The sequence below is a fragment of the Fringilla coelebs genome, assembly GCF_963513975.1.
Source record: "Fringilla coelebs genome assembly, chromosome: 1".
In the NCBI taxonomy this organism is placed as follows: Eukaryota; Metazoa; Chordata; class Aves; order Passeriformes; family Fringillidae; genus Fringilla; species Fringilla coelebs.
The window spans coordinates 44158364-44183636 of record NC_140028.1 but is presented as its reverse complement, the minus strand read 5'-3'; the positions used below and the strand labels follow the sequence as shown (position 1 = coordinate 44183636).

The 25273-nt window shown below is 38.1% G+C and overlaps 1 protein-coding gene across 1 annotated transcript in view; it reads left to right on the top strand.

The window, feature by feature from the left end:
* Positions 1-25273, top strand: part of ASXL3 (ASXL transcriptional regulator 3) — a gene marked incomplete at its 5' end in the record, with an annotated part of 121833 nt that overhangs the window by 39483 nt on the left and 57077 nt on the right. The window contains 2 exons of the mRNA XM_084207863.1: positions 16972-17080; positions 18454-18562. Of these exons, the coding sequence (XP_084063989.1) occupies positions 16972-17080; positions 18454-18562 (218 nt within the window). The remainder of the gene's footprint in view (positions 1-16971; positions 17081-18453; positions 18563-25273) is intronic.

Below are 25273 nucleotides of genomic sequence, written 5' to 3'. Positions count from 1 at the left end.
CACCACAGGAGCAAAGAAAGGAAAAGCAAGGGAGAAAAAGAGAGGAAGAAATAAGGTAAAGAGAAGAGAAATGAGAGGAATAAAGCTAGAAGGGAAAAAAGAGAAGGAAGAGAAAAGTGAAAATGCAGCAAAAATAAAACTGAGAAAAGAGAAAATAAGAAAGCAAAAAGAAAAGAGGGACAAATTAAAAGAGAAGAGAGCAAAGGAAGAAAAGGATAGAAAATAAATACAGGAAAACAAAAGAGAAAACAATGAAAAATAAGAAAGCAAGCGGAAAAGAAGGAACAGAACATAGAAGAAGGGAGGGAGAAAAGATAAAAAGGAAAGAAGAGAGAAATTAAAGGAGAAAGAAAAATGTACAGTGGGAGAGAGAAAAGAGAAAAAAGTGAGGAAGAAAAGCAAAAGATTGAGAAGAAAAAGAAAGATAAGGGAAAGAACTGAAGAAAAGCAGACAGAAAAGAAAATAAGAGCAAAAAATAATGAAAAGGAATCAAGTCCAAGCAAGTTCACTGTGGTTGAGGAATCTGTAGCTGAATGCTTTTAGCAGCAAAGTTAAATTTTTTAACTGACAGAAAGAGCTCATATGTGGTAACCAAGACCCTGGAAATTATTTTCCATCAAGTAAAAGTGGTAAAATCCCTGTATTAAAATAACTCAACTTTGATTTCAGCATTGCCATTCAGTGAATAGATAGATATTTTCCAGGTAAAAATTTCCAAAGAAATTCTAATAAGCATTAAGAACTCTTTTACTGATTTGGACTGGTTTCTTAGGGAGGTGAGTGGTGTGGCTGACATGGCATAGTAAACTCTGGCAGGCCAGCATGTTGGCATGCATCAGTTTTTAAGAAGAGGTTAAGTTGCTGAGCCAGTTTAATTGGGATAATTGAGTAGGATTTTTGATAGTTTGAAAAAAAAAAAGAAATCAGTTTAAGTTCAGCATTGCAATTTGTTTTCACACTGTTGTTTATATCAGGAAGAAATATTGTTTAATAAAGTAATGTCATATTACAGCCTGGTAGCTCAACATTCAGTAACATATTAAAGATTTAAAGGTTTCTGATAAAAAAATAAATCCATAATTCTCATAAACTAAAAAGAACAGTTTAAACAGTGTAGTACTTAATAAAATTCTATATAGAGTACTTTGCTTGACAGTACTCTTTTATTATTTCCTTAAGTGGTTTAATCTTGCCATAATTTAAGCGTTTTCACTGGCATACATCACATGCCTTTTAGAATTTAATTTGGATAGGTTTTAACAGCAAGTTGTGCTTTGCCTTTTGTATTTTGTTTTCATTACTGGGGGAAGGTAGAAGGAGATGTAGGTTCATAGGCCCATCTTCGAGTTTTATAAATTTAGTTGCAATTGGTTTTAGTGGCAGCGACTGGGAAATTGCATCGAAATCACGCGAGAGAGCCGAGAACATGACAAAAGGCTCCAGCGCAGGAACACGTGGGCGTGCGGGGCTCCATCAGGCTTGGTAATTCTGCTTTCCCTCGGCAGGGTGGTACCCCCGCTCTCCCCTCCTCTGCCTCCTCTGGCGCCAGATGCAGCAGCCCAAGGGGTTACGGCTGAGGCGAGCCAGCTGCATCTGGCAGTGGGAGCGGCTGGAGGGAGCGCGGTGCCTTCGCTGACAAAAGGTGAAATACAGGCCCTGCTCTGAGGAGGCTGAAATGGGAACCAGTTGTGTCAGTCTGAGGCCATCCTTCTCCAGTTACTGTAAACCAATATTGTAGCCGAAAGAATAATCCTCTTCTCTCCAAGCTGCTTTTCCTGTTCTGGGCTGCCCACCTCCCTGGATGCTGGCACAAGCATTCACATGGCTGTTTGGGGAAATAATCAAGTTTTAAATAAAGAAAAAAGGGGTGTTCAGGGAGAACATATCATGGATCCCGGAACATGTGGCCTGCCTTAGAGGGTAGCCACTCAAGCTGCTATTTTGAATGGCAGAGGTGATAGAAAGTGACGTGGGTCCAGTATTCAGCCTGGTGTAAATCTTGCTGGTGAAAGCAGCCTTACAAAAAGGTACAGAAATGCACTATTGCTGGCATAACTGCAGGGTGGTGTCTTGTAACCATTACAGCTGTGGTAACAGAAATCCCTGCTGTGGATGATAAGAAAGGCTGGAAATTCTTCTAATCAGTTAGGGGAGAAGTGTGGCTGGAAGCTGTGACTTGCATCTGGATTATGGTCCTGGTATAGCATGATAAAGTAGGAATCCTACTCAGTCTTCTGATCTAGGCCGGGCTCACAGTGGTTTTCTGGCAACACTTTGTTTTTCCTTTTTTTTCCCTTTTTCATTGTGCAAGAGAGTTAATGAAGCCACTGTCGGATGCTGCATGGGCTTCTTCTGTGGGTGGTGCAGCAGCTCAGAAGTCCTGTTGTTCTTTTGCAGTATATTTTGTCACTTTGTTGCAGATCTCCAGCAGAGGCAGCTAATCGGAGAATGAGCAGCTGCAGCAGTTTCCAGGCTTCTTGAGCAAGCTTCAGGGAAAATCTCCTGAGAGCTCCCCTTTCTGGGAACTTTGGTGGTATGCTTCAGCATGTCAGGGGGCAGCTTATAGAGGCATTTGACTCTGTCAGTTCTGACAGCTTTTGTTGGCTGCTTAGTGGTTGTGGACTACCTATATGGTAGTCATAAGCTCACTGTGGATAGAGACTCCTAAGATGGGCAAGATGGAAACTTATGACTTCTGGTCGTAGAAGAAAGCTTCTCTGCCTGCAGAGAAGGATAGGTGTAATGCAGTGGAGGGAGGTCAGTAGGATTGTCAGAGGAGACAGTCAGAGCCAGCTGAGGCTCAGCCATGTTGTGTACATGAAGAGGAAAATGAGGGTGATAGTTATTTGAGATCATATCAAGACAGTCACCCATCTTCCAGCCTGGTGTACTGTCATGAGCCATCCTTACAAACAGGTTTCGTGATGGTTCGTGATCTCAGAGGGCAAAAAGACACGGTACAAGGGGGTTTTTAGAATAATCAAAACAAATGAAATAACCACAGCACAAATGCATTGAGGAGGAATTGGAGAAAAAGGGAAGAATAAGGGAAATAGGGAGGAAGAAGAAAAGGGTATATAGCTACCAAATGTAGAACGGCAGATTCCTTCAATGTCCAGCCGATGGAATTCGCCAGGTCACATCCGGTGAGATCTCAGGGATGCAGTTCATCTGGACTCTAATTATACTCTTTTTTGGTGGGGAAAGGGGAATGATTTTGAAACCGAATCCAAGGTAGTCTATTGTATCTTCGGGGGAAATAATGGTGTTTAGAAAAGGGTACACACAGTCCATGTTCTCAGCGGTGGGCGAGAGCCATTGTCTTCGTGGTCCACTGCTCACACCTGCAACATCCCTCATGCTTTGGTCAGCTTGCCTCCCCCTGCACACATCCCCTGGGTTGGGGGTTTCAGTCCCAGTCCTTGGAAAGTGTGAGAGGGGCCTTCTCCCATAGGGATTTCATGTCTAGGGTTTTTTTTCTCTGGTGAAGAGGCTTCATACATCTCAGTTTGTCTGTCACAGTGGTTGCAAATGAGCGAGAGGCGTCTTCTTTGGGGGACCACCCCCAAAACTCAGGAGAAGTCCAGCCAGGCCAAGAGGGGGGGAAAAATCCCGGAGCTATTGTTGCAAAAAGGTCAGAATGTCCTTCTTTCTTCTCATTGAGTTCAGTGTAGCATGCAGTAAATACACCTGTGAAAACAAGAGCTTAGCAATGCTCTCAGGTCTCAGGGCCTTCAGCGTGTAACTTTCTCCTACAGACCCAGAGATTTTAGATGGAGGGGTCTTTTCTTCAGTGGTCCCCCAATGATGATCGTGAGGCAGATGAGGGATATTTTGGACAGACTCTCACATGTACTTGCTATAGCTGGAGGTTTACTTCTTGTTGGGTACTTGAATCACAGATGTTGCAGATGGACATCTCTGAGGGTTGTCCAGCCCTCAGACTTCACCCCTTGGTGTTCATCCATTGGTTTCTATGATACTACTGGGGCGAGCCCGAATATGTTAAAAGTGAATGCATGGCTCTGGGGGCAAGGGTGAAGAGCACAAATGCTCAGATGGTGTTTTTCTCAATCCTATGAGTAAGGTGGAAATTCTCAGGTGGCAGAGGGCACATCCATCAAGTCCAAATCTGGCTGCATGACTGGTGTCACAGGCAAAGCCATACCATCCTCTTTGAGGAATAAGGACTACTGAATAGGGGCAGGATTCATAACATGGAGTGTGGTAAATGCATCTTTGCTGACAGTCTCAGTCTTCTTTTCTGGAGGGCCTTGAAGCAGCTACTTAATGGAAAGGTTGCTGGAATTTGAAGAGAAGTAAAGGCATGGGGAGCATCATGGAAGTATCTGGGGAAAAACATAATTGGAAAAATGTTGTACTTTCTTTATGCAGTCTCTGCACAATTTCAGAGCACCTTGGGGATAACGCACACAATAGGATGCAACTGTGCATAGATGGAGGGATGCAGGCGGACAAAGAGGGGCAGTGCATGCCAAGGAGGGGTGGGTGTGCACAGTGCTTTGCCCTGCAATGACTACTGAGCCTGAGGCAGAGCAACATGAGTAGTGCTGGGGTAAACATCTGCTGCTGACCATCTGGCCAAGAAGTAAATGAGGCCTTAAAGTAACTGCTGGGTGACTTGCACTTATTGTAGACTATAGTAGTTGTGGGGAATGCAAGCAAGCCAGGACGATCCTGAAAGACAATTTCTTGATGCGGGTGATGTGCTGCTTGGGCTTGTTACATGTGAACAAGGAAGGTCTGGTTGAATGTACAAAGGTTGGTGACTACCCTGGTCAAACTATGGACAAAAGGGTCCAAGAAGGCTGTTTTATCTCCCTTGGTGAATGAGAATGGCTCATTATAATGCACAAAAAAAATCTAGCTAGTGTGGCAGTAAGCCAGTCTTAGTGAGAGGAGGCAAATCATGCCTGGCCAGCCACTTCACCTTCTGTGTTCAGATGACTGGTTCTGTGCATGAGATGACAGCAGCAGGTATCTTTTACCTTGACTTCAGCAAGACACTTGGCATTATTTCCCATAGTGTCTTCACAGCAAATCAATGGCATAGGAGCTCAATAACTGGAGTAAGGTAGATGGACATTTGCTTTGACTTCAGGCCCCAAAGTGTTTTGATCAAAGGTGCTAACTCCAGTTGGTGACCAGTTACTAAGTGGTGTTGCTCACACATTAATACTAAGGCTGTTGCTGGTAATGCTGCTGTTAAACACCTAGAATTTGGGACAGAGTGCACATTCAGTGGGTTTAGAGGAAGCAGTTGGTACACTGAAGACTGGGCTGTTGTTCAGAGGGATCTAGACAGCAGAGAACTGTGCTAACAGGAGCCTTGTGAAATTCAACACAGGCAAGAGCAAACTTCTTCACCTGGAACACAGTAATCTGTGGTGGTATAGGCTGAGGGCTAACACGGCAAGAATCAGCATTGCAGAAAATTACCTGGGAGTCCTGGTGGTTAACAAGGCAGCTATTAGTCCATCAATGTGCCCTTGCAGCTAAGAAGGGCAAGCCCATGTTGGGCTGTGTTAGCAGGACTGTGGCCAGCAGGCCAAGTGAACTGATCCTTCCCCTCTGTTCAGCACTTGTGAGACCGCATTTGGAGAACCATGTCCAGTTTTGGGCCTGCTATTTCAGGAAAGAGATTGATCCATCAGAGTCCAGTGAAGGTTCACCGAGATGGCTGGAGGCTGGAGCATTTGGTAAATGAGGAGAGCTGAGAGCTGGGCTTGTTCACAGAGCAGAAGGGCAGGCTCAGGGGGGTCCTGTGGGCCTCCACTGCTGACTGATGAGACTGTGTGCGGAAGACAGAGCCAGGCTTTTCTTGGAGGTTGCATAGTGACAGCATGAGACGCAAAGAACGAGAGGCAGCCGATACAAACTGGACCATGAAACATTCTGATTTGATACTAAGAAAAATACTTTCCCAGTTAGAGCAGTTAAGCACAGGAGGAAGGTGGTCCAGGGAGGCTGTGAAGTTTCCATTCCTGGAGATTGCACAAAACTTGAGTGAACAAGGCTTAGATCCAAATGGACCTGCTTTGAGCAGAAGGTTGGACTAGATAACTTCTGGAAGCTCCTAGCAGTGTAAATTATATGAGGGCATGAAACTTGGTGGAGATGAATGTTCTTAAAAATAGCTGTAACTTTTTTTTTGGTAGGAGGAGGCATGGGTGGGGTGCGTTGTAATGTATTTTTTATTTTGCATTTGACTAACCAGTTGCATATCAACAACCCATACATACACACAGAAGATATTGTTAAAACACTAAAGGGAAAATTGTGGAGACTGGCCAATTAAAAAGCCAAATTAAACAAGAGAATTTGGGATCATATCATACAGGTCCCTTGGGTAGAGTGATTAAGTTTTAGAGGCCAGAAGGCATTCAGTGATTACTGACTATGTCTTGTTCAGCATAGTCACTTTACTTTCCACCTTAACATTTTTTTTTTTCCTAGAGGAGTAAGCTTCTAAGCTTCACCCACCTTGAAGCCAAGAATATTTGGAAGGGTGGGGTGGTTTTTTTCATTTTATACATTGCACATTTTGTGGCAATGTTTTTCTTGGGTTTAGTACATTTTTGACTGTAGCACAGTCATTACTTCATTTTTCTAAGCATATGTATTTAAAGCCCACAAGGGTCTGTGAAATTTGATACTAAAATAAGACATCATATATATAAAACCATGGTTTCTTTAAGAAAGCCGTTTTTTAACCTCTACTCCAGAATTCCTTTAATGTGGTAGGAATTCATTTTTTTCCTTTATTTATAGTTTTGTCCTTCATGGTGATTATTGATATTGGAGCAGAAAGTGAAAAATGTACTAATGCATTTTAATGAAACCAGTTAAAACTATTAAAAGGAAATATTTTATTAAAAGAGAAAAGGAAAAAAAGGTACATTCTTGGATAGGAAGTAGCTGTCAGAGAGAACTGTGTTATTTAGCCAGTATAAGACTTTGTTACATACAAAAAAAAAATCAAATAGTTTCTTTTCAGTAGTGTTGAATGAGGAGGGTATTTTCAGTCCAGGGGACACCCTGGCTGTCATGACTCTCTGTGATGCATGCTGATTTCTTGTTCTTTTGGGATGATTTTATTTCTGAAACACTTTTCTTTCAGGATGATTTCAGGAGGTACTCTTTAATATTTGCCTGTGTCTTTCAACAACACGCTCAAAGTGCTCTTTTTTGTTAGCATTGCTTTTTTTCTTGTATTATTTGTACTACATTTAATGAAGTGGTAAGGATTCAAAGTTCAGAGATGCATTTACATATATCCTTTCTTTGAGGTTTTTCCTCACAAAGAAGAAAAACCTGGGGTTTTCCCAGGTGTTAGGGAGCACAGAGAAGTGTAAACATTTGTCTATAAAACTTGTATTCTCATTTCCTTTCTGGTTGAGGAATGCTTGTTGCCATATGTGAATATCATTTAAAAAGGTGTCACGGTGTTTCAAACATACTTTATAGAAAATTCAAAGTATTCAAGAAGATCTACTCAGAGGCATGGCTGGCCCAGGGTAATCAGCAAAACTAATGCCCAGGGGTATTTGAATTTCAGGAAAACTGTTAATATCTTTCAGTCTGTAGTATATAATGTGGCATTGGTACGATGGGTTTGTATGCTTTTTATTTTCTCTTCTCAAATTTATCTGCTTTACTGAAAGCATCTTGTTTTCAGATACATTACAAATATTTTCGGGGAAAAATACATAACAGTAGCTCTATAAAATTCTGTTCAGGAACCCTTAAATTTTACACAGGTTCTGGAACTTTTATAAATAAAATTTTTCTTGTGACAGAAAATGGTTTAAAAAAAAAGGGGGGAAAAAGCCTGGCTGGCTTAAGGAGTACTGAGATTTGCAGTGAACTTTAGTTCACGGGGCTTTTCATTTTATTGTTTTAGAAGAGAGGTAATAAAGCTCCACTTTCAGCGTGGATGAACTCCATTTGCTGTTTTGTTCTGAAACATTACTGTGGCTATTGTCATCAGGTTTGACACCATCAGAAGTTTTCTCAGGCTGCCAGCACCATGAGATAAAATAGATTTTGCTCTAGATAGCAAGAAGATTCATTACCAGTGTTATACAGTATAGAACTTTATCTATCTTGGCCTCAGACCACAGAGCACTCAAAAGGTAAGGGTGGAAATGCCAAACCTGATTGAAATATCTATGAAAGGCCATTGCACAGGGCAGAGGGCAGGATCAGATGTGTTTTCAGTAATCTTTACCCCAAGGAAAAAAAGAAACACCAGATACACAACAGTGCTGCAATACAGCTTAAGACTATGCCATCATTTTCAAAAGTGAATCAAACTCTTAGCTGCTTAGAGGGAATTAGAATTAAAACTTACGTGTAGCCATGCATGAGAGCTTTGCTTTCCAAGAAACATCTTTGACTGTGTGGTCAGTTAGTCACTTGCAACTGACTGTGGGTGAATGCAGCCAGTCTGGCAAACCCTTAAAAGAAAAAAGCCACATTTTCTTACCAGCGTACCCTGTCTTTCTGTCCTGTTTGCCTTCAGCTAGCACTTTTATTCACTTGTCCACCTTAGTTTTGACATGATGACGTATATCTAGAGGTTTATTACATTTGTGCTTTGTTGTACATGTTAATGCCACGGTAATCACTGCCACACAATTGCTGTATCTAGATGTACAAAAGGTCCAGAGGGAGATTGCTTCTTGCAACAGGATCCTGGGATTAGTAGAACTAGGTCCTAAGGGTAGTGGCATAAACTCCAGTATTTGTTTATTATGTATATTCTTCATAGAAGTCTTGAATCATATTTGTACCTCTCTCTTCCAAGGTGAGCCAGTGTTGTCTAATGCTTCAAAGGCAGTTTAGTAATAGAGTGAGGAAACTGTTCTGTGAAAGCAGCTTCACTTCTGACTCCTTCCCTGATTCAAGTTTGGGTTAATTCAAAATGTAAAACTAGACTTTGGTGAGATTGTAAATGAGATTTCCTGCTAAGAATGCAAAAATCTTTTTATAATACCTGGCTTGAACTTAGGATCCAGGTTGAGTTTTTATACTTTATTGCTCCAGATAATTTCATATTTGAAGGATATTGATGAGGTTTAGTTTCTTGGTGATGTATCCCTTTAGTCAACTGTGATTCCAGCTGCTTGTAACTCCCTTAAGGCTGCAAAGGTCAGGATTCAAGGTCATAGCTTGGTTTTTCTGGTTTAGATATTTGGGGTTCAGTACTTAGGTTAACTTCAGTGAAAACTGCTGCTAGTTTGTGAGAAACATTGGGTATCTATGACAGATGTGTTATATCTGTACTGGTCCTTGTTTTTTTCCATCATACTATCAATAATCGTGCCTCTATCTCCATCTGATTTAGAAAAACAAGAAATCTCTATGACAGTTGAGGATGAAGAATGTCAGTAGTGAAAATAATAGGTCTTTTTCTCTAGCATCCTATGGTAGTTATTTGCAGTCTGTGAGACTACAGACAAATGAGCTATACTACTTTGTCTTGTTGCCTGATAGCCTGGCTTATTTGCTCTGCCCAAGAATAGCAGCCCTGTTGGTGATATTCAAAGGCTGAAAGTCAGGTACCATGTCTGAAGCATAAATAGGACCAGAGATGTAAAAATTTTCTTCAGGGTACTGCCCAATGAGAACAAAACTGGTGTTAATTCTGGTTAATGTGGATAAAAATGATTAAGAATAAACTTTAAAAAACATATTTATTTTAAGAATTGTCTTTTAATCCTTTAAAATGCATTTAAATATTCAAGTGGGAGAGTTTATTTTAGGAATAAACCTGAAGTATGATTTATTCAGACTGTATAAAAAGTATTCAACCTGTATATACTTCAGTTCCTATAAAACTTAAGCAAATAACTTAAGGCTTAAGACTTTATTTATTATGACTTTATTATTTAAATGGTTAAGGCTTCAGAACATAAATAGTTTTGACAGTCATGTCGACTGTTCATATTGAGTATTCTCTGTAGTTCTCATTAGTAGTCCCTTTAAAATTTAAAAGCCAATTGGAAGCTCAAAAAGAAAAATGCTTTTTTTATTGCTCCAATTTATGAATAAGAACTTTATGTGAGAGGCTGAGATCTTCCAGCTCTAGAGTTTCACTAGACTGTATATATAAAAATAGTAGATGGTTCCCTAGCTACCTACTACCCACATACTAAGAGATGGTTTTATTGTTTAATAAATCATGTTGGATATGTGATATTTTGGAAAGCTTCTCCTTTTTTCCTTTTATATCCTGCACATTTAGTGTATTTTCATTCAGCATTTAAAAGTCAATCTCTTAATCAAATTGAGGTTCTTTCCAGAAATTATTTGACAGAAATAAGTACACTTGTAAAGATTTAGTAAATACGGTGTCATTGCTGTTTTAACATTGAAAAAATATGACATGGATTAATTTCTGTACAGTAAGTTAGATAATTGATGAATGCATTTGTAGTCTCTGAATAAATAAAAAGTGAGATTACATTAAAGCTCTATTTATTGTCTGATTGGGGTATTTTAATTATTTCAAGCAATGAACAAATTAACCTTGCAGTAGGAAAATAAATGGAAAAAATCAAAAGCAAGATTTTAATTGATTGTTCAAATCAAATTTTCTGTTTGGTAATTTAAATTGGTTTAGTTTGGATTATCATGTTTAGTCTTACAATTTTGCTACTGAAATAAGGATGGCCGAGTGCAGTTGTACCTGGAATACATGGTCTCTATATAACAGTGGCTGAGAAAGCAAATATACTGCTTGCAGTCTTCCTGTGTCTTTGGGGTTTTCAAGGCACGGTTTTGACAGTGGGGGGCTACAGGGGTGGCTTCCATGAGAAGCTTCCCTCATGTCTGATGGAGTCAATGCCAGCTGGCTCCAAAAGCAGCACCCTGCTGCCCACGGTCGAGCCCATCAGCCATGATGGTGGTGCCTCTGGGGTAACAGAGCTAAGGAGGGGGGAAGAGCCCTGCCAGCAGCAACTACAGCTGCACAGAGGAGTGAGAATATGTGGGAGCCACAGCTGTGCAGACACCAGGGTCAGTGAAGAAGGAGGGAGAGGAGGTGCTCCAGATGCTGGAGCAGAGATTGCACTGCAGCCTGTGGTGAAGACCGTGGTGCTGAAAGACTGCACCCTGTGGAAGGGACCCACCCCAGGGCAGGGGGAGGTGTGAGGGGTCCCCACCCTAAAGGGATGAGCAGCAGAGACAATGTGCCATGAACTGACCACAACTCCCATTCCCCTATGCTGCTGGGGAGGAGGTAGAGGAAACCAGGAGTGAAATTAAGCCCCAGAAAGAGGGAAGGGAGGAGGGGAGGAATGTGTTTTAAGGTTTGATTTTATTTCTCATTTTCCTACTTTGATTTTGATTGGTAATAAACTTAATGCTTATTTCCCCAAGTCAAGTCCATTTTGCCCTTGGTGATTATTGCTGAGTGATCTTTCCCTGTCCTTACCTCATGAGCCTTTCCTTATTTTTCTCTGCACACCCCGCTGAGAAGGGGAGTGATAAAGCAGCTTTTGTGGGCAAGTGATGTCCAGCCAGGGACAACTGATTGGTTTGTTTAGGCTAACTTGATGTGTTTATTGCTGAGAAAGTTGTAGGTGGTTGTCAGGAAATCTTGCACTCACCAACAGCTTCGTTTTCCACAGTTTACCTGTGCTCTCTGCTTCCCTCTGTGCCAAGGGAAGGATCCTGTGCCATTTGAATATATTAAAATATCTGTGTCTTTTATTCAGTCTTTTATTCAGTCTTCAATTCATTGGATGTCTCCTGGTTGTCCCTCCTGAGCCCAGGCTGGTAGAATGTGCCTTGGCCCCAGCACCAACTGCTGCTGCAGCACGGCCAGCTCCATCAAGCCTGGCTGTGGGAGGAGAACAGCTCTAGACTGGTCAGCAGCAGTTGGCCTGTCATCTTGGTAAATAGCACAGCTGTCTTCTCATCTTGGTATAGCTGCTTAGGTTCCTGGCGGTTTTCTGTGTTGCTCCTGAGCTAGGTCACAGCCACAGTCTTGTGAAGCAGGTTGGGACATTTTGCTGACACTTGACAGCAGGACTCTGGGAATTTGGCTCCTTGAAAATTGTGGGAGAGCTTTTAAGAGGAAGCCAAAGGGCCTCATCACACCAGGCATGCTGTGTGGGACACTTCAGCAAACTGCAGGTCTAGACATTGAGTCAATTCTCCAGCATTTCTAGCTGCTGTATATGTTGGACCAAGTATACTTAGGGCGCATGATTAACCTCAGCCTTAACCAAAATGTAGATTTATTGAAGAGGTAAAGAATCACCGGTTACAGTGCTGAGTGGATGCTCAAGAGATCATTCAATACAAACACTGGCACAGGTTTCAGTCTATGTATCAGCTGGGACTGGTGTGTGGATGATCTTCTGACAAAGGTCATTTTTCAAACTCCCCTGCTCTGTTTTGGTGTTTATTAAAACATCGGCAACTACATTCACGCTCTTAGGCTATCCATGAACTTTCTTTTTCTTCTCCCAGTGGCCATGAAGAACATTCATATCCATTGACTTTGATGGCTTTTTACATATTTCTGGAAAATTGCAATTATGCCTTCTTTTACTATTCTGTTTACTGTACCACACAAGTGGGTTTTCTGCAGCCTTTCCTGATACGTTTTATGTTCTTTATCTGTTGTCACTCCAAAATTGGTGTAACTTACAGGCATTATGAACGTATTGAATTCTGTGTGACTTCAAATCATGCCTAGAAATTAGTTCTTAAACCTTTTGGTTTTACTTCATTTCTAGCAGTGAGTAAAAATTGTTGCTCCCTTATGACTATTTATGGATGTGTATAAAAAGAGCAGATGATTCACACAAATAAATACTCAACAAATTTATGACACTTAGGTGCTCCTCTTAGAGCAGTCATCATTAGATTTAGGGACATGTCAGGAGGAGGAGGGGGTTACACCACGTACCGTGGGGCTGAGTGGCTGAAATGCTGCCTGCTGCAGGACCCAAGGTTCCTTGTCTGCAAAGTGTCAGGGAACTTTCACTGTCTGACACACTATATTGCCTGAACAAGGCAGCTTTAGTCCATTTATTTTCCATATTTAAGACATCTTTATTTTGCCAAGGTCATAATTTTTGTCTCTTGGCAAGCAGTCTAGCAAAGACCATTAGAATTATATGTATAACCACAGAAGTTTTCAAGGTTTGTCTGACAGAACCATGTGTTTGAGAAGTTTCCAATATAAAAATAAGTCACGTTTTTACTGGTGTTTTTACAAATTTTTAATAGGGTTTTGGGGAGGGTGGCAGAGGAGGAAGTAACGGAAATCTGTACTTCCCCTACATGTTTTAGCAGAGATTGGTGTGTGGAAAGTCTGGGATTTCGATTTAGGTAACACTGGCTGCGTGACCAGTAGAGGGAGCCCAGAATCACAAAATGTTGGAGTTAATTTTGACTGGGGGAGTTGGGGGTGCAAAGTTTTATTTGCTAATATGCAGGAATTTTGAACTCCTAGCAGTGTATTGTGATTTTGGGAAAGAGAATTTATGAAACATTGAAATACCTGATGTCTTATAAATGATGAAGTTGTATTAGCAGCCTTTTTATTGGAAGGTTAATGAGTGTTTTGTTTTCTTTTCTTTCCTATGTTGCTGCTTGTTGTAACATCATAACATCACTTTTACAGAAAGTAAGTAACTTTTCATCTTTTAAACTTTTTTACAAGTGTGTGTGGGGCAATACTGCTTGTATAGGTGTATAGATGTATATGTATATAAAATAAATATACAAGCAGAAAAATACCAATCTTAAAGACATACTGCTACAGATTGTAACTTCTATATATAATTGGCTTCTAGAATACCACCCAACCAGTCTCATCCCAATGATGATAAATAGTGTGAAAGTTCTGCATCTGAAGACTGTAAATGGTAAACACATTTCTTGTGTGCAGACTGTGGCAATAAAACTTGCAGCATATCGATTTAAAATATATTATGGCTCTAAAAATTCACAGATATCAAGTTACAAAGTAGAATATTATTGTATCCAATATCATGTAACTGAATCAAAGTTGAACTGATTTGGAGTGTTTTAAGAACTGGGGTCAAGCTGTGCAATTTTTGATATTCAGAGATATTCAGGCCTTGGCTACTGTATTAATACATGCCAGGAGCTCTGAGCAGAAGGAACATGTCCTCAGGCTGTAGGAGAATTTAGAAAGCCTGCAGTAAGTAGGTACAGATCCCTCAGAAAGTGCTCTATGATTCAGACATGAGTCTGCATCATGGGATCTATAGTTGCTGGCTTTCTGAGCCACAGTCCCATGTGTTGTGATAGCATGTGTGGCAAGCATTTCCAGCATCAGTTGTGTGTAACATTTGGGATTTTTAATATGGTGTTTTAAGGATGCCAGTGCTGACAGAAGAATAGGCAAGTCATGGGTTTACGTGGGTCAAAGCAGAGCTGACAAAGGACGCCATGGAACTTCAGTTTGATCTATTAGCTCAAAATGAATCCCACCCCTCAATGTTCCCAGATTATTTTTATTTGCAGCTTAAGCGTGTTCTTTGTGGTTTGTTTTGTGATCCTTATGGACATACCCAAGTCCAGTTTTCAAGAAGGGTGGGTATGGCCCTTTGGTTGCATGCCATTAGGAGTTGCAGATACCTGTAAGAAAGAAGCATAGCCATAGTTAAAGTGCTTGTTGGCTCAGTAGCCGATACGGGTTTCTTTCTAAGTCAGAGAGTAGTTTCTGTTGTCCACTTGCCAGTTGTCTAGACTTTGAAGATTAAGATATCTGCTGTGAGCACAGTAGTGATCATGAGATGTTGCCAAGTCCTCTATTTTGGGTTTATTCATCCTGTATCATTTCAATTGGTTAATGATATCTAAAAATAAGTGTGGAATCCAGTGTATATACATCAGAAAAGGAGGAGAATACAAATCGTGCATACATGCACACACAGTTTTGTTTCTTGTTGACATACCAAGTTTTTCTTCTGCTGCAGAGTCAGCAAGTTCTTTCTGTCTTGCAGAGAAAGCCTTAATCGGTGATAATGTTTCACTAAAAAGATCCAAGTCTGAGAGAGTTGAAATTGTTTCACGTTATGTATGTTAACATATGGAAGAAATTACACAACCGTAACTGCTGTGTTAAATGCTTTGTCTCCTTGCTTGTCAAGCATTAATACAGTAAGGACAATGTGTAAAGAGAAGTATCCTACATATTACAAAAGCATTTAAGTAATCGTTAAACTCAATGAACTCTCTTAATGTCTTCTGTCCCACTGCTAGCAGTATCATTTTATTTCCAACATATTTTGGTTTGTATTTTGTTAAAGTATTATATGAAAACCAAATGTGCCGCTAGTTTTATTTGCAGGGAAGCCAAAGAAACCACAAAAACTTGTCAGAATTTTTATATTGCATGATCATGTTTACAATACCCATAAAATAAATACCTATTGCATATCTGGTGTGTTTATCAACAAGCAGGATTTTTACCTGCAATTTTTTATTTTAGATGTAGTAATATGATACATTAGGTGACCTGCAGTAAATAAATTATAATAGACAGGACTTCCTGGCCTGAGGGCACTTTATAGTTTAATTTTTACCGGAAGAGCAATTACCACACTATCGATCTTGCCATTAAAATAATGATATATGTACAGTAAGGATGAATTTAGTTGTAACAGAGCCATGGAAATCAACAGAAAGTATAATATGAAATACAACAATTTCAATCCAGTTTCACATATTAAAAAAAAAAAATAAATCAGACTTGCAATTTTCAGCCAAGATTGGATGTGGTGTTATAATACCACAGAATAAGGAAGAATAATTTCTGATGAACTTTGAAGCCCTGTTCCTGGTTTATAGTTGGGTATATAATTAATCCTGAAATACTTCACAACACACTTAATTTAATGCACAGACATTGTTCCACTTAACCAAGTGGAATATATTTACGTGGCTAAAGATAAGCGTGCGTGCAGACTGGGGACCCCAGGGAAGAAGCACAGTTTCAGACTCAGTCCCTGAGTACACTGTGTACAGTAGCCAGCAAATGGGGATAAAGATGTGATAGTACATCTATAGATCTTGTACTTCAATTTTTAAATTAAAACAAAATACAATAATTTATGAGTGCCTTCTTCCCCAGCATTTTTTAGATCAACTTTTCAGAATAGTATACATCTAGCTAGGGTAGAAATACTTGCTTTCTTTTTCTGATGTAAACATGTATATAGTACAAAGATATCCCTTTCCAAATGCTAATTTTTTTTCTAAATGTGTTGTCTTTCTTTTTAAATAGTCCTTTAACAAGCATTCCACAGTGGTATTAAAATTATTACCTTGAGGATGTCAGTCTCATAATCTCTAAAACAATTCTAATTAGAAAAGATAATGTTTCATAAAAGGCACAAATGTGCTTATATTTGTGTATAATAATGCATGCTGACCATGATGGGCCAGAAGAAGGCTTTACTATGTATCACTTTTAATTTTAAATGTGTTCTTTCTGTGCTCTTTATTATTCTTTTGTTGCCTTTCATCCTATGGGATGCAGCTGCCCTTGAACTTGGTGGTGTTTTGATCATTCATGTGCAGCAGCCACATTGTCTGTAACATTTTAAAAATGAGGCTTCATGGTGTTATTTATGAAGTAATTTCACATAAATATTTGGACTTTGGTTCTTTCAGAATGTGGAGCTGGTTTCTGTATGAAGAAAAACGTAATTATAATTCACAGACTTTTTGCCTCAAGCCTAGGGGACAGATGCATATGATTAAGTTTGAAACTGGCCTGTTATTGTAATGTAGATGTTTTCAGGGTTGAGAGAATTAAAAAAAAAGGCGGGGGGGTGGGGGGGGGGGAACGACAGAAAAAAAAAACAGGCAAGCATGAGTTTTTAAAAAAATAGATCGAGGGAATAGTTTTACAAGAGGCACTCAATCTTAGACTGCACAATTTTATTTTTCAGTGGAACCTCTCCATTAGCTTGCCTGAATGCAATGCTTCATACTAACACTCGTGTAGGTGATGGAACATTCTTCAAAATCCCTGGGAAATCAGGACTCTATGCTCTCAAAGTAAGTTTAAATTTTGTATATGGATTGTACATAGAGCTATTAATCCATTTTATGAATGTCTCAATAGATATAAAGGTAAACAAATTAGATTCTTTGGCGAGGAAATGGCCTGATAGTCCTGCTAACTGCTTTCAGATGTCTTTTAAAAGGATTTATAATGAAAGTAAACATTGAATGTTTTATCCTAGAAAGCATATACGTGTTCTTGAATTTGGCACATGGTATAAAAAACACGTAGCTTAGTTAAAATGCTGCTTTACTGGAGTTGTTCACAGTAAGGCCTTTGTTTTGGGACTAGTGAGCTCAAGAGGATCACTGACTTTCTAATTAAGTAATTGTATTGATGTTTGATTTTTGAATAGTGAAAAATTATTTGCAAGTCTAATATAAATCAGCTTTTAATTCAAAGGTTGCATCATTGCTTTTGAGAAGGAATATAATTATAGTGATAGAATTTTGCCTTTATTCTATTTGTATTCCTTTTAGTTTTTTTTTTTTTTTTTTGTTTTGGTATGAACATGTGGGTTTATTGTGGGTGGAAATTTTTTCTTGTTGTACATGATCAAACTTAAAGGAGTTTCACAACAGAAGTGGAATAATGTGAGGCAGAGATGAGAAAAAAGAAAGTGAGATTATCTGCTTGGCAGTGTAAATGTAGTCAACTAAAATTTTGGGCTGGGGCGAAGGATCTTTTGTAATTTATGACAGATGTATTTGATGTAAGGTATAAAAATATAAAAGTAAATAAATTTGTCAGCTCCTGCTAACTAAAAATCCTGAAATACTTGAATATTTGAAATTGAATTAATAGTTTTCAGAAGCTGTCTTTCCTAATTTACTAGAACAAATGCTGTTGTTTTTCTTTAAATCGGGAGATATTCTTGGCACAATTCCAGGAATTCACAATCACTCCCATGCTTGTGAGCTCCAGGTTGCTTCAGCTATTTGAATTCAGGAAACAGGCAAAGGCAGAAAAGAAACATTAAAGGATTTGTGTTTTGCTGCAGTGTTGTAGACATTCAGCTGAAAAACTAGGATTTTTAACAGCCACACAAGTCTGTTTCTGTTTAAAAAAAAAAAAAAAAGAAAAAGTGGAAGATCTTGCATTTTATGTGACTTTTTCGGTTTTAAAAAGAGCATGTTATGACCTCACAAAACAGCTTTTTTCTTTTGGTTTGCAAGTTTTTTCATGAAAGTCTGTTTTTTATGGCTCTCTCTAGAGTAACTCACAGGCATATTTTATTTTATTCTTGGTTTTTCTGAAATGTAAGCATGAGAGTACACTGCAGTAATCTATTTTCGGAGATGCAGCAGGATCATGATTGATTTTTTTTCTTGTTAATTTTATTTTTATTTTTATTTTTTAACTCTAGAAAGAAGAATCAACATGCCCTACTGATGGAACATTGGATTTAGGATGTGAATCTGAGTTAGATGGCACTGAAATGGCTGAGACAAACAATAATGGAGAAGAAAATGGTGGTAGGTGATTTATTCTCAATATTAAAGGGCATATTTTGGGGAAAAAAAAAGTATTGTTTTCTTTAGATTTTCATGGTGTGATTTCTAAGCAGTATAAATAATCTTTTGTACTCAGTGGAACTATTTTGAGTAACTCCCTCTCTTTTTTGGCCTTATGAAGGAATCAGGAACACAAAGTGCCTTTATTTGACTTAGGGTTTTAAAAGACAAAGAATAGTGATGTTGGGTGTGTTTTCAGTAGGTAATTTTTTGGCTTACATTTTTTTGTTTAGGGCCCAGAGCTAAAGAATAATTTGCCTTTACCAGGCATCAGACTTGGCAGTTGTCAGATTCAGACATCTCCTTGATTTCAGTGTGGACTTGTGGGGTTGGTCCCTCAGTAGAGTTCTGGGCAGAGGACAAAGGTTTGTATTTTTTTTCTTTCAGGCAGAGGTACTCCTGTTTGCCATCATCACAGAATCACATCTTGAAGTATCAAGATGTGCATTTTTTTTCCTCTAAAATAATGGCAAACTGAAACATTAAAATAACTTAAAAATGGCAACCTTAGAAATATTTCTTTTATTTTTGAGGGTTAATAATTATTCATAAGGAGAACATCAGTCAACTGAAATTACTTTGCAAGTAACAGAAGTGACTATTGTTATAACTACACTCATGTAGTGATTATAAAGTAAATGCTTTATAAAACAAATCTGACTGTCCAGGACATCTGAAATGAATGTTTCCTTGATCAATTCTCTTCTGCTGTCCCATCTCAACCTGTCCCACCCAACCTGTCCCACTGCTGGACTGCTGCCTGCTGTTTTGGATTACTTGGTATGTGGTAGGACCATGTCCTGTTTACAGCTAGGACATGAAAAGGCTCAGCTCATGTTGTTCTGCTACAGAGACTTCCTTTTTTAGGTTGAGCAACTTACTTAGCTCCCAGGCTGCACCTTTACAGGACTGATACAGCAGTTTTTGTATTGCTCTCCAGCAGCATTGAAAAATCATAAAGTGTTCAGTGGTAGGAGTAGCGGAACTATCCAAGGCACGTTGTGGGTCTGTCTAGGACTGAAGTTTTGAAGTTCTGTGGAAACAAAGGTCCAGAGTTATTAAATGTCTCTGCTTCTTCATTTTCTTTGATATATGATATAAGTTAACAGACTCTACATGTGCAGTGGTTTGATGCTTATGTAGTGTATACTATGTATGTAAGTGAACTTACATGTTCTTTAACAATTCCTCTTTGATACTCAGAAAATTTGTTGATGCACAATTCCTGAAATTGCAGTAAGAATAGAGCAGTAAAAAGCAGTGTAAATACGGTTACAAACATAAAGCAAAAGATGATATTACTGGTTATAAACAAATAAAAATGATGGCAAAAAAATGGGCAATTATTTAGGAGTGTTAGGATGTAAATAGGACGTTAAAGAATGTAAATAGGATGTCATAATTCCAGAAGTAGAAAATTGCTGGGTTTTGACTGGGAGCAGGCTATGTACTATTTTCACAGTTCACAGTAATAAAAATAATTATAGCACTTGTGATAACATAAAAGAGAAGCTGCAAAAAATTTAACGTTTTGAAATACAGCATTAAATTCCACCTAGATTGGTTTTAAAGCTGAGAATTTCCTATCATTTTTCATCTTTAACAGATCTTGGAAAACTGCAATATATTTTGAGAACAGGACATTTCAATTTTTTTGTCCTGCAATAGATATCAATGGATATATTAAAAAAAAGTAAGTGGGATAGCAGTAGTGAATGTCCATTGCATATAGAAAGGCCAATGCTTGATATGATCAATTAAGAACTAAATGCAGTATGTATTTAATAAATAGCATATCAGTCAGCGAGTACAGGACATAATTTTGCCAAACATGTTTGATAATAGCTTTTCTTGAGAGTGCAAGTTTGTTGTTAAAGATATAATTTAAATACACTTTGAATTCTGATTTCATTTACAGTATAGGCTTGGCTTAAAAATAGGACCATGCCCAAAAAATACATCCAGTGTTTGGTGGATTGAAATTACAAATTACTTAATCTGCAAAGTCATAGGAACCACCATCCACAGTAGGCATTTTGCTTTGGAGGATGTGATTTGACCACTCTTCATTCAGTATTTTTTGTTTATGTCAATAATTTTTTGAAAACTATCAAATCTTTCCAGTTTGAATTTATTGGTAATAAATAATAATTGTGAAACTTCTTTTGATTGCCTTGTAAATTATTGCAGTTGAACAGCATGAATTGTTTTAGACTTGAAACAAAAAAAGAGATCATATTTATGCAGCAGAAATATGTGTTCAATAAATCAGTATATCTGAAAAGCATTTAGGAATCACAACAGAAAATAAATGGAACATGAATGAGATGGTTTTGCTAATTAGTCCAATGTAGTTCTTAGACTCTAATTCTGATAGTACTGATTAAAGAATATAGGCAGAGATTTTCCTTTGGGTATAGCACTAGCTAAATGATTACCAGTGTATTGCATTCATTATAGCTGTAAGAAGGAATTAAGGTAAACAGGAAAGGATTTATAAAAGACACATAAGAAGTCCTGAGTGAACAAATACCTCCTTTGTTCTGGGGAATTTAATAGGGATGGTCTCATTAGTTTATGAAAAGTGAGGTGGTGACTTGATAGGTTCGTAAATATTTGAGAATAGTTATTTCTATAGAAAATATTTAGTCTAACAGACCAATTACACTTTTCACACTAGAGCTGGGTTTTTTTTCTTTCCAGGAAATTATTCTGTGGCATAAAAGTAGCATTTAATTCAGTGCAGAAAACACTTCATCAAATTCTCTGACGTGTGTTTTAGAATATGTGTGATACATATGAGGATGGGTGTTGCTTGCACATTGAATTTTTACTTGCCCAATTGATTACATTTTTATTTGCCCTTTTCCACTCTGATAGAGTCCAGAAGCCACAGTTCTGACAGATTGATCAGAAATTGTTTAGCAAGAGTTTAAAAAAATGCCTCTTTAAATGTAGCTGGAAGCAAAAGGATGAAACTGTAAGCAACAGCCTCAGCCCATTGTGGGCTTTTAGACCACAGTCTTTCAGAATAAAAAGTACCAGCTGACACTCAGAGAAGAATCACATCATTCCTCAGCAGGCATATTTTTTGCAGTATAAATGCAGGCTACTGAACAATTTTACTAGCACAATAATGTAAAAATTCCTAACCATTATAAACACATGACTTGGCAAAAGCTATTACACCACATCAGTATTGCTAAGTAGACAGTAGAATGGTCACATCTCAGGATTTTGCAGATGCTGTGGAGATTTTTTCTTTCTCCACCTTCTCCAAAGTCATATGTTAAAGAAACTCTTTATGCTACAGTTGATTTTGTTTCGAATGGGATTTCTAATTGAAGCTCTGTAGCAGTCCCATATCTTTAAAATTCCATTTTCCTCAAATACAGGGGTAGCATGTAAAGATGCTGTGGGTAAAAGAATTAAAATCGCAATTACTGTTGCCTGGGAAAATGATGACTATAATATCCTTATGCCCATCAATAGGATGTTCAGTTCTCAAAAAGCATTTGTCCCTAGGGTTTCTGAAGCCAGGGCTAATCCATCAGGCATGGAGCACAGTTGATTAAAAATGGTCTTCATGCAAGCCAGTGGAATGCACAATGATGTATGTGTGGAGGAGACAGCAATTCCTGCTACAGCGTGACTTCCCTGCCCACCTCAGCCCCAGGAGGGCTTCTCATGAGTGCCCAAATACCAGCAATGTGTGTCTCCTCATGAAACACTTTGGTTTTCAGCACTTCCTAGAAGTGTATGTTCTTCACCTATGAACATGAAATAGCAGAGTTAATTCCTGAGGTTAATTCCTCAGTTAATTTTCTTAGAGATAGCTGACAAAATGATGGACAGCAGAGGATCATGTTCATGCTGAATCCTGAAATTTTGCTTTGTAGCTACCGTGCTTCTGAGCACCTTGTGCTTTTTAGACTAGGAGGCCCTAGGATAACTCTGTAGCAAAGAGTGTATATTCACCACTGTTTGAAACCTGAGTCCCCATTTGGATATTCAGTTCCTTTGGAATTCCTGGTGATTCAGTGGAACCTTTTACTGTTAGCATCTTGTCTCTTGGGAATAATATTGGATGATTCTACTGAAAATGTTTGTGACACTTGGCAACATCTGGATGTGAGATAGATTCTTCTAAAAGCAGAAGAGCAGCAATGAAGTAACAGCTCAAACATAGCGTTTTGGGTGACACATCAGCAAGAGAAGTTTTTCACTTTGCTTAGATTTTTTAATTGTATTTTTCTTTCATCTTCCTGCAACTATAAAATAAAAATATGGTATCCGGGATTGAGCTTAACTTCTATTGTTTCATTACCGCTTGAAGGGAGTCATAAGAATAAAAGATACTGTGAAGCTTGAGGATGTTTCTCATCTTTTTTTTTTTTTTTCCTGTACATTAGTTAATGAGGTCTAAGAAATTGGTGGCTTAGTGGTGACGGGCCGTATATTTTTAGTGGAAAATGTTGACTTGCTTTGGAATAAGTTTTCACAGTTTTACAGTTTTCTAAGTTTTGTGAAATGTTTGGGCTCAAAAACGTGCTATTAATATAATGGGATTCAGTGCAAGCTACAAAGGTGATGTGGTATTTGATGTCTTTTTCCAAAAGATACTATTCAATACTATTTATTAATTCACAGTGCTAGTATTGCTTTTCAGAAAGAATATTGCAGTCACTGTAGTATCCTTGATGTATACATCTGTTTTTGCTTGCTTTGGCAAACTCTTACAATTAACTAACTCCCAAACTGGTTTTCATTTTCAAGAGCTGATGGCAACAGCCGAGTTCTGAATTGTTCAGTTTTGGCAAGTTGGGCTCTAGAGATCAAAGAGTGATGGAGGTGAATTACTCCATACATCTGTGCTGGCAAAGTGCAACAATGTCAATACAAGTATAGATCTGTGTCTCCCAAAGAAAATATTGAATTTTATGGATATTTTAGGGAGAGATATTGTGTGTACGTTTTCCTGAGGGAGTTCTCACTGAAATTTCATATATCCAGAGTGTGTGCATACATTTTATGCTTGAGGTAGACTCTAGTCTTTAGCATATGGCGACAATATTAATTTATGTTTTGTAACATGGCCATTAGTAAACAATCCTTCTCATCTGTTGTGGTTACTTTAAAAAAAAGGGAAGTGGACTGCTGTTGATTTTTCTGGTTTGATTTTAAATCAATATGATCTGACTGAAATAAAAATTAATTGTGCTGTTGATTTTGGGAAAATAAGCCCTTTACTGGACAGGAATTTCTCTGTCCATCTAGTTACATAAATCTGTTTACAGTTATTCCTAATAACTTTCAGAGGCAAGGAGACACAATAATTTTTTGTTGTGTTCCTCAAAAAATTGTTTATTTGAAGAAACGTGTTCCAATATATTTTACATAGGTGTCATTTATTGAGTGGGGGAGGTAAAAGGTAATAAAAAATAACACAGTCTGTAAAATTTGAAATTCAATGACAACATTGCTGATTTTTATAAATTATAGCCTTTCATAATAATTAACAAAACTAGTCTTGGAAAAATGGAAGAGAGGAAGTTATTTTACATGGAGTTTGCCAAAAACATTTTTAACATACTCTTTTTGCTACATAATTCTAATTCTATCGTTCATGTTAACAGTCTCTGAACACTCACTAAGGAGGTCTTATCTTCAGAAACCCAGCTGCTCTTCCAGCTCATAACCTAACAGTTTACGGCTTAATAGTTGCTTTTTCTTTATTCCTTCACTCTGTCCTGGCCCTTGAGGAAGCCGATTTAAAGAATGGAGCCTAATTATTCTCCACTAAATGGAAATGCCTCCTGTAGGCTTAAAACCACTCTTTTTTCCCTTTTCTAATGTAGCAATAATGGTGAATCGTCTTTATTTGCTACCCAAATATTTTCCCTTTATCTGTCACATTCTCTCAGAGGTTTTTTTTTCCCCTCCCCAGCACCCAGTTTATTTTTAGTATTCTTTTCTGATACAGATTTTCAAGTGAATGTGGATCTGATAATATTCATGGATCTTCAACTCTTATGGAAAAAGTGGTTGCAGCTTTCCAAAGTTATATATATATGTACAAAGAACACTTTAAATTTGTTTTTCTTTTACTGTGATCTTTGGTATCCATAGGAGAAAAGTCTGGTTTTTTCTTAATGCATTGGTTTTTTCACTGGGATCATCAATGGTGACTTCACTTATATATCTTTCTGTCATATTTTTCCCTTTCTTTATGTCTGACCCATTCAGAGAAAAGCAGTTGGACGTTATCCATAGAAATTAAGAAATAAATAACAACAATTTTATGTGGTCAGAGGCATTTTAATGCAGTCACAATTTGGCACAGATTGATTTAAATTGCTAAGTAGCAAAACATGTTTTAAAGATTAAATTTATTCATTGTCTCATATTTGTATTTAATTTCATACAGAAAAAAACAATTCATATTGTTTTTAAATAGTATCTCTATTATCCTCTAAATAAAGCCTGTATGTCAATTTTAGTATTATTTTTTGCTAATAAAGTCAGTAGACTGTGTAAGTTATTAAGCAATTGTATAATTTAACACAATGTATTTAGATTTTTAATGCTTGTATCTTCTGATTTTGAAAACAGGCAATGGCATCTCTTACTTACTAGATGGTTAGGTTCATAGCCAGGTTTTCTATCAAGCTG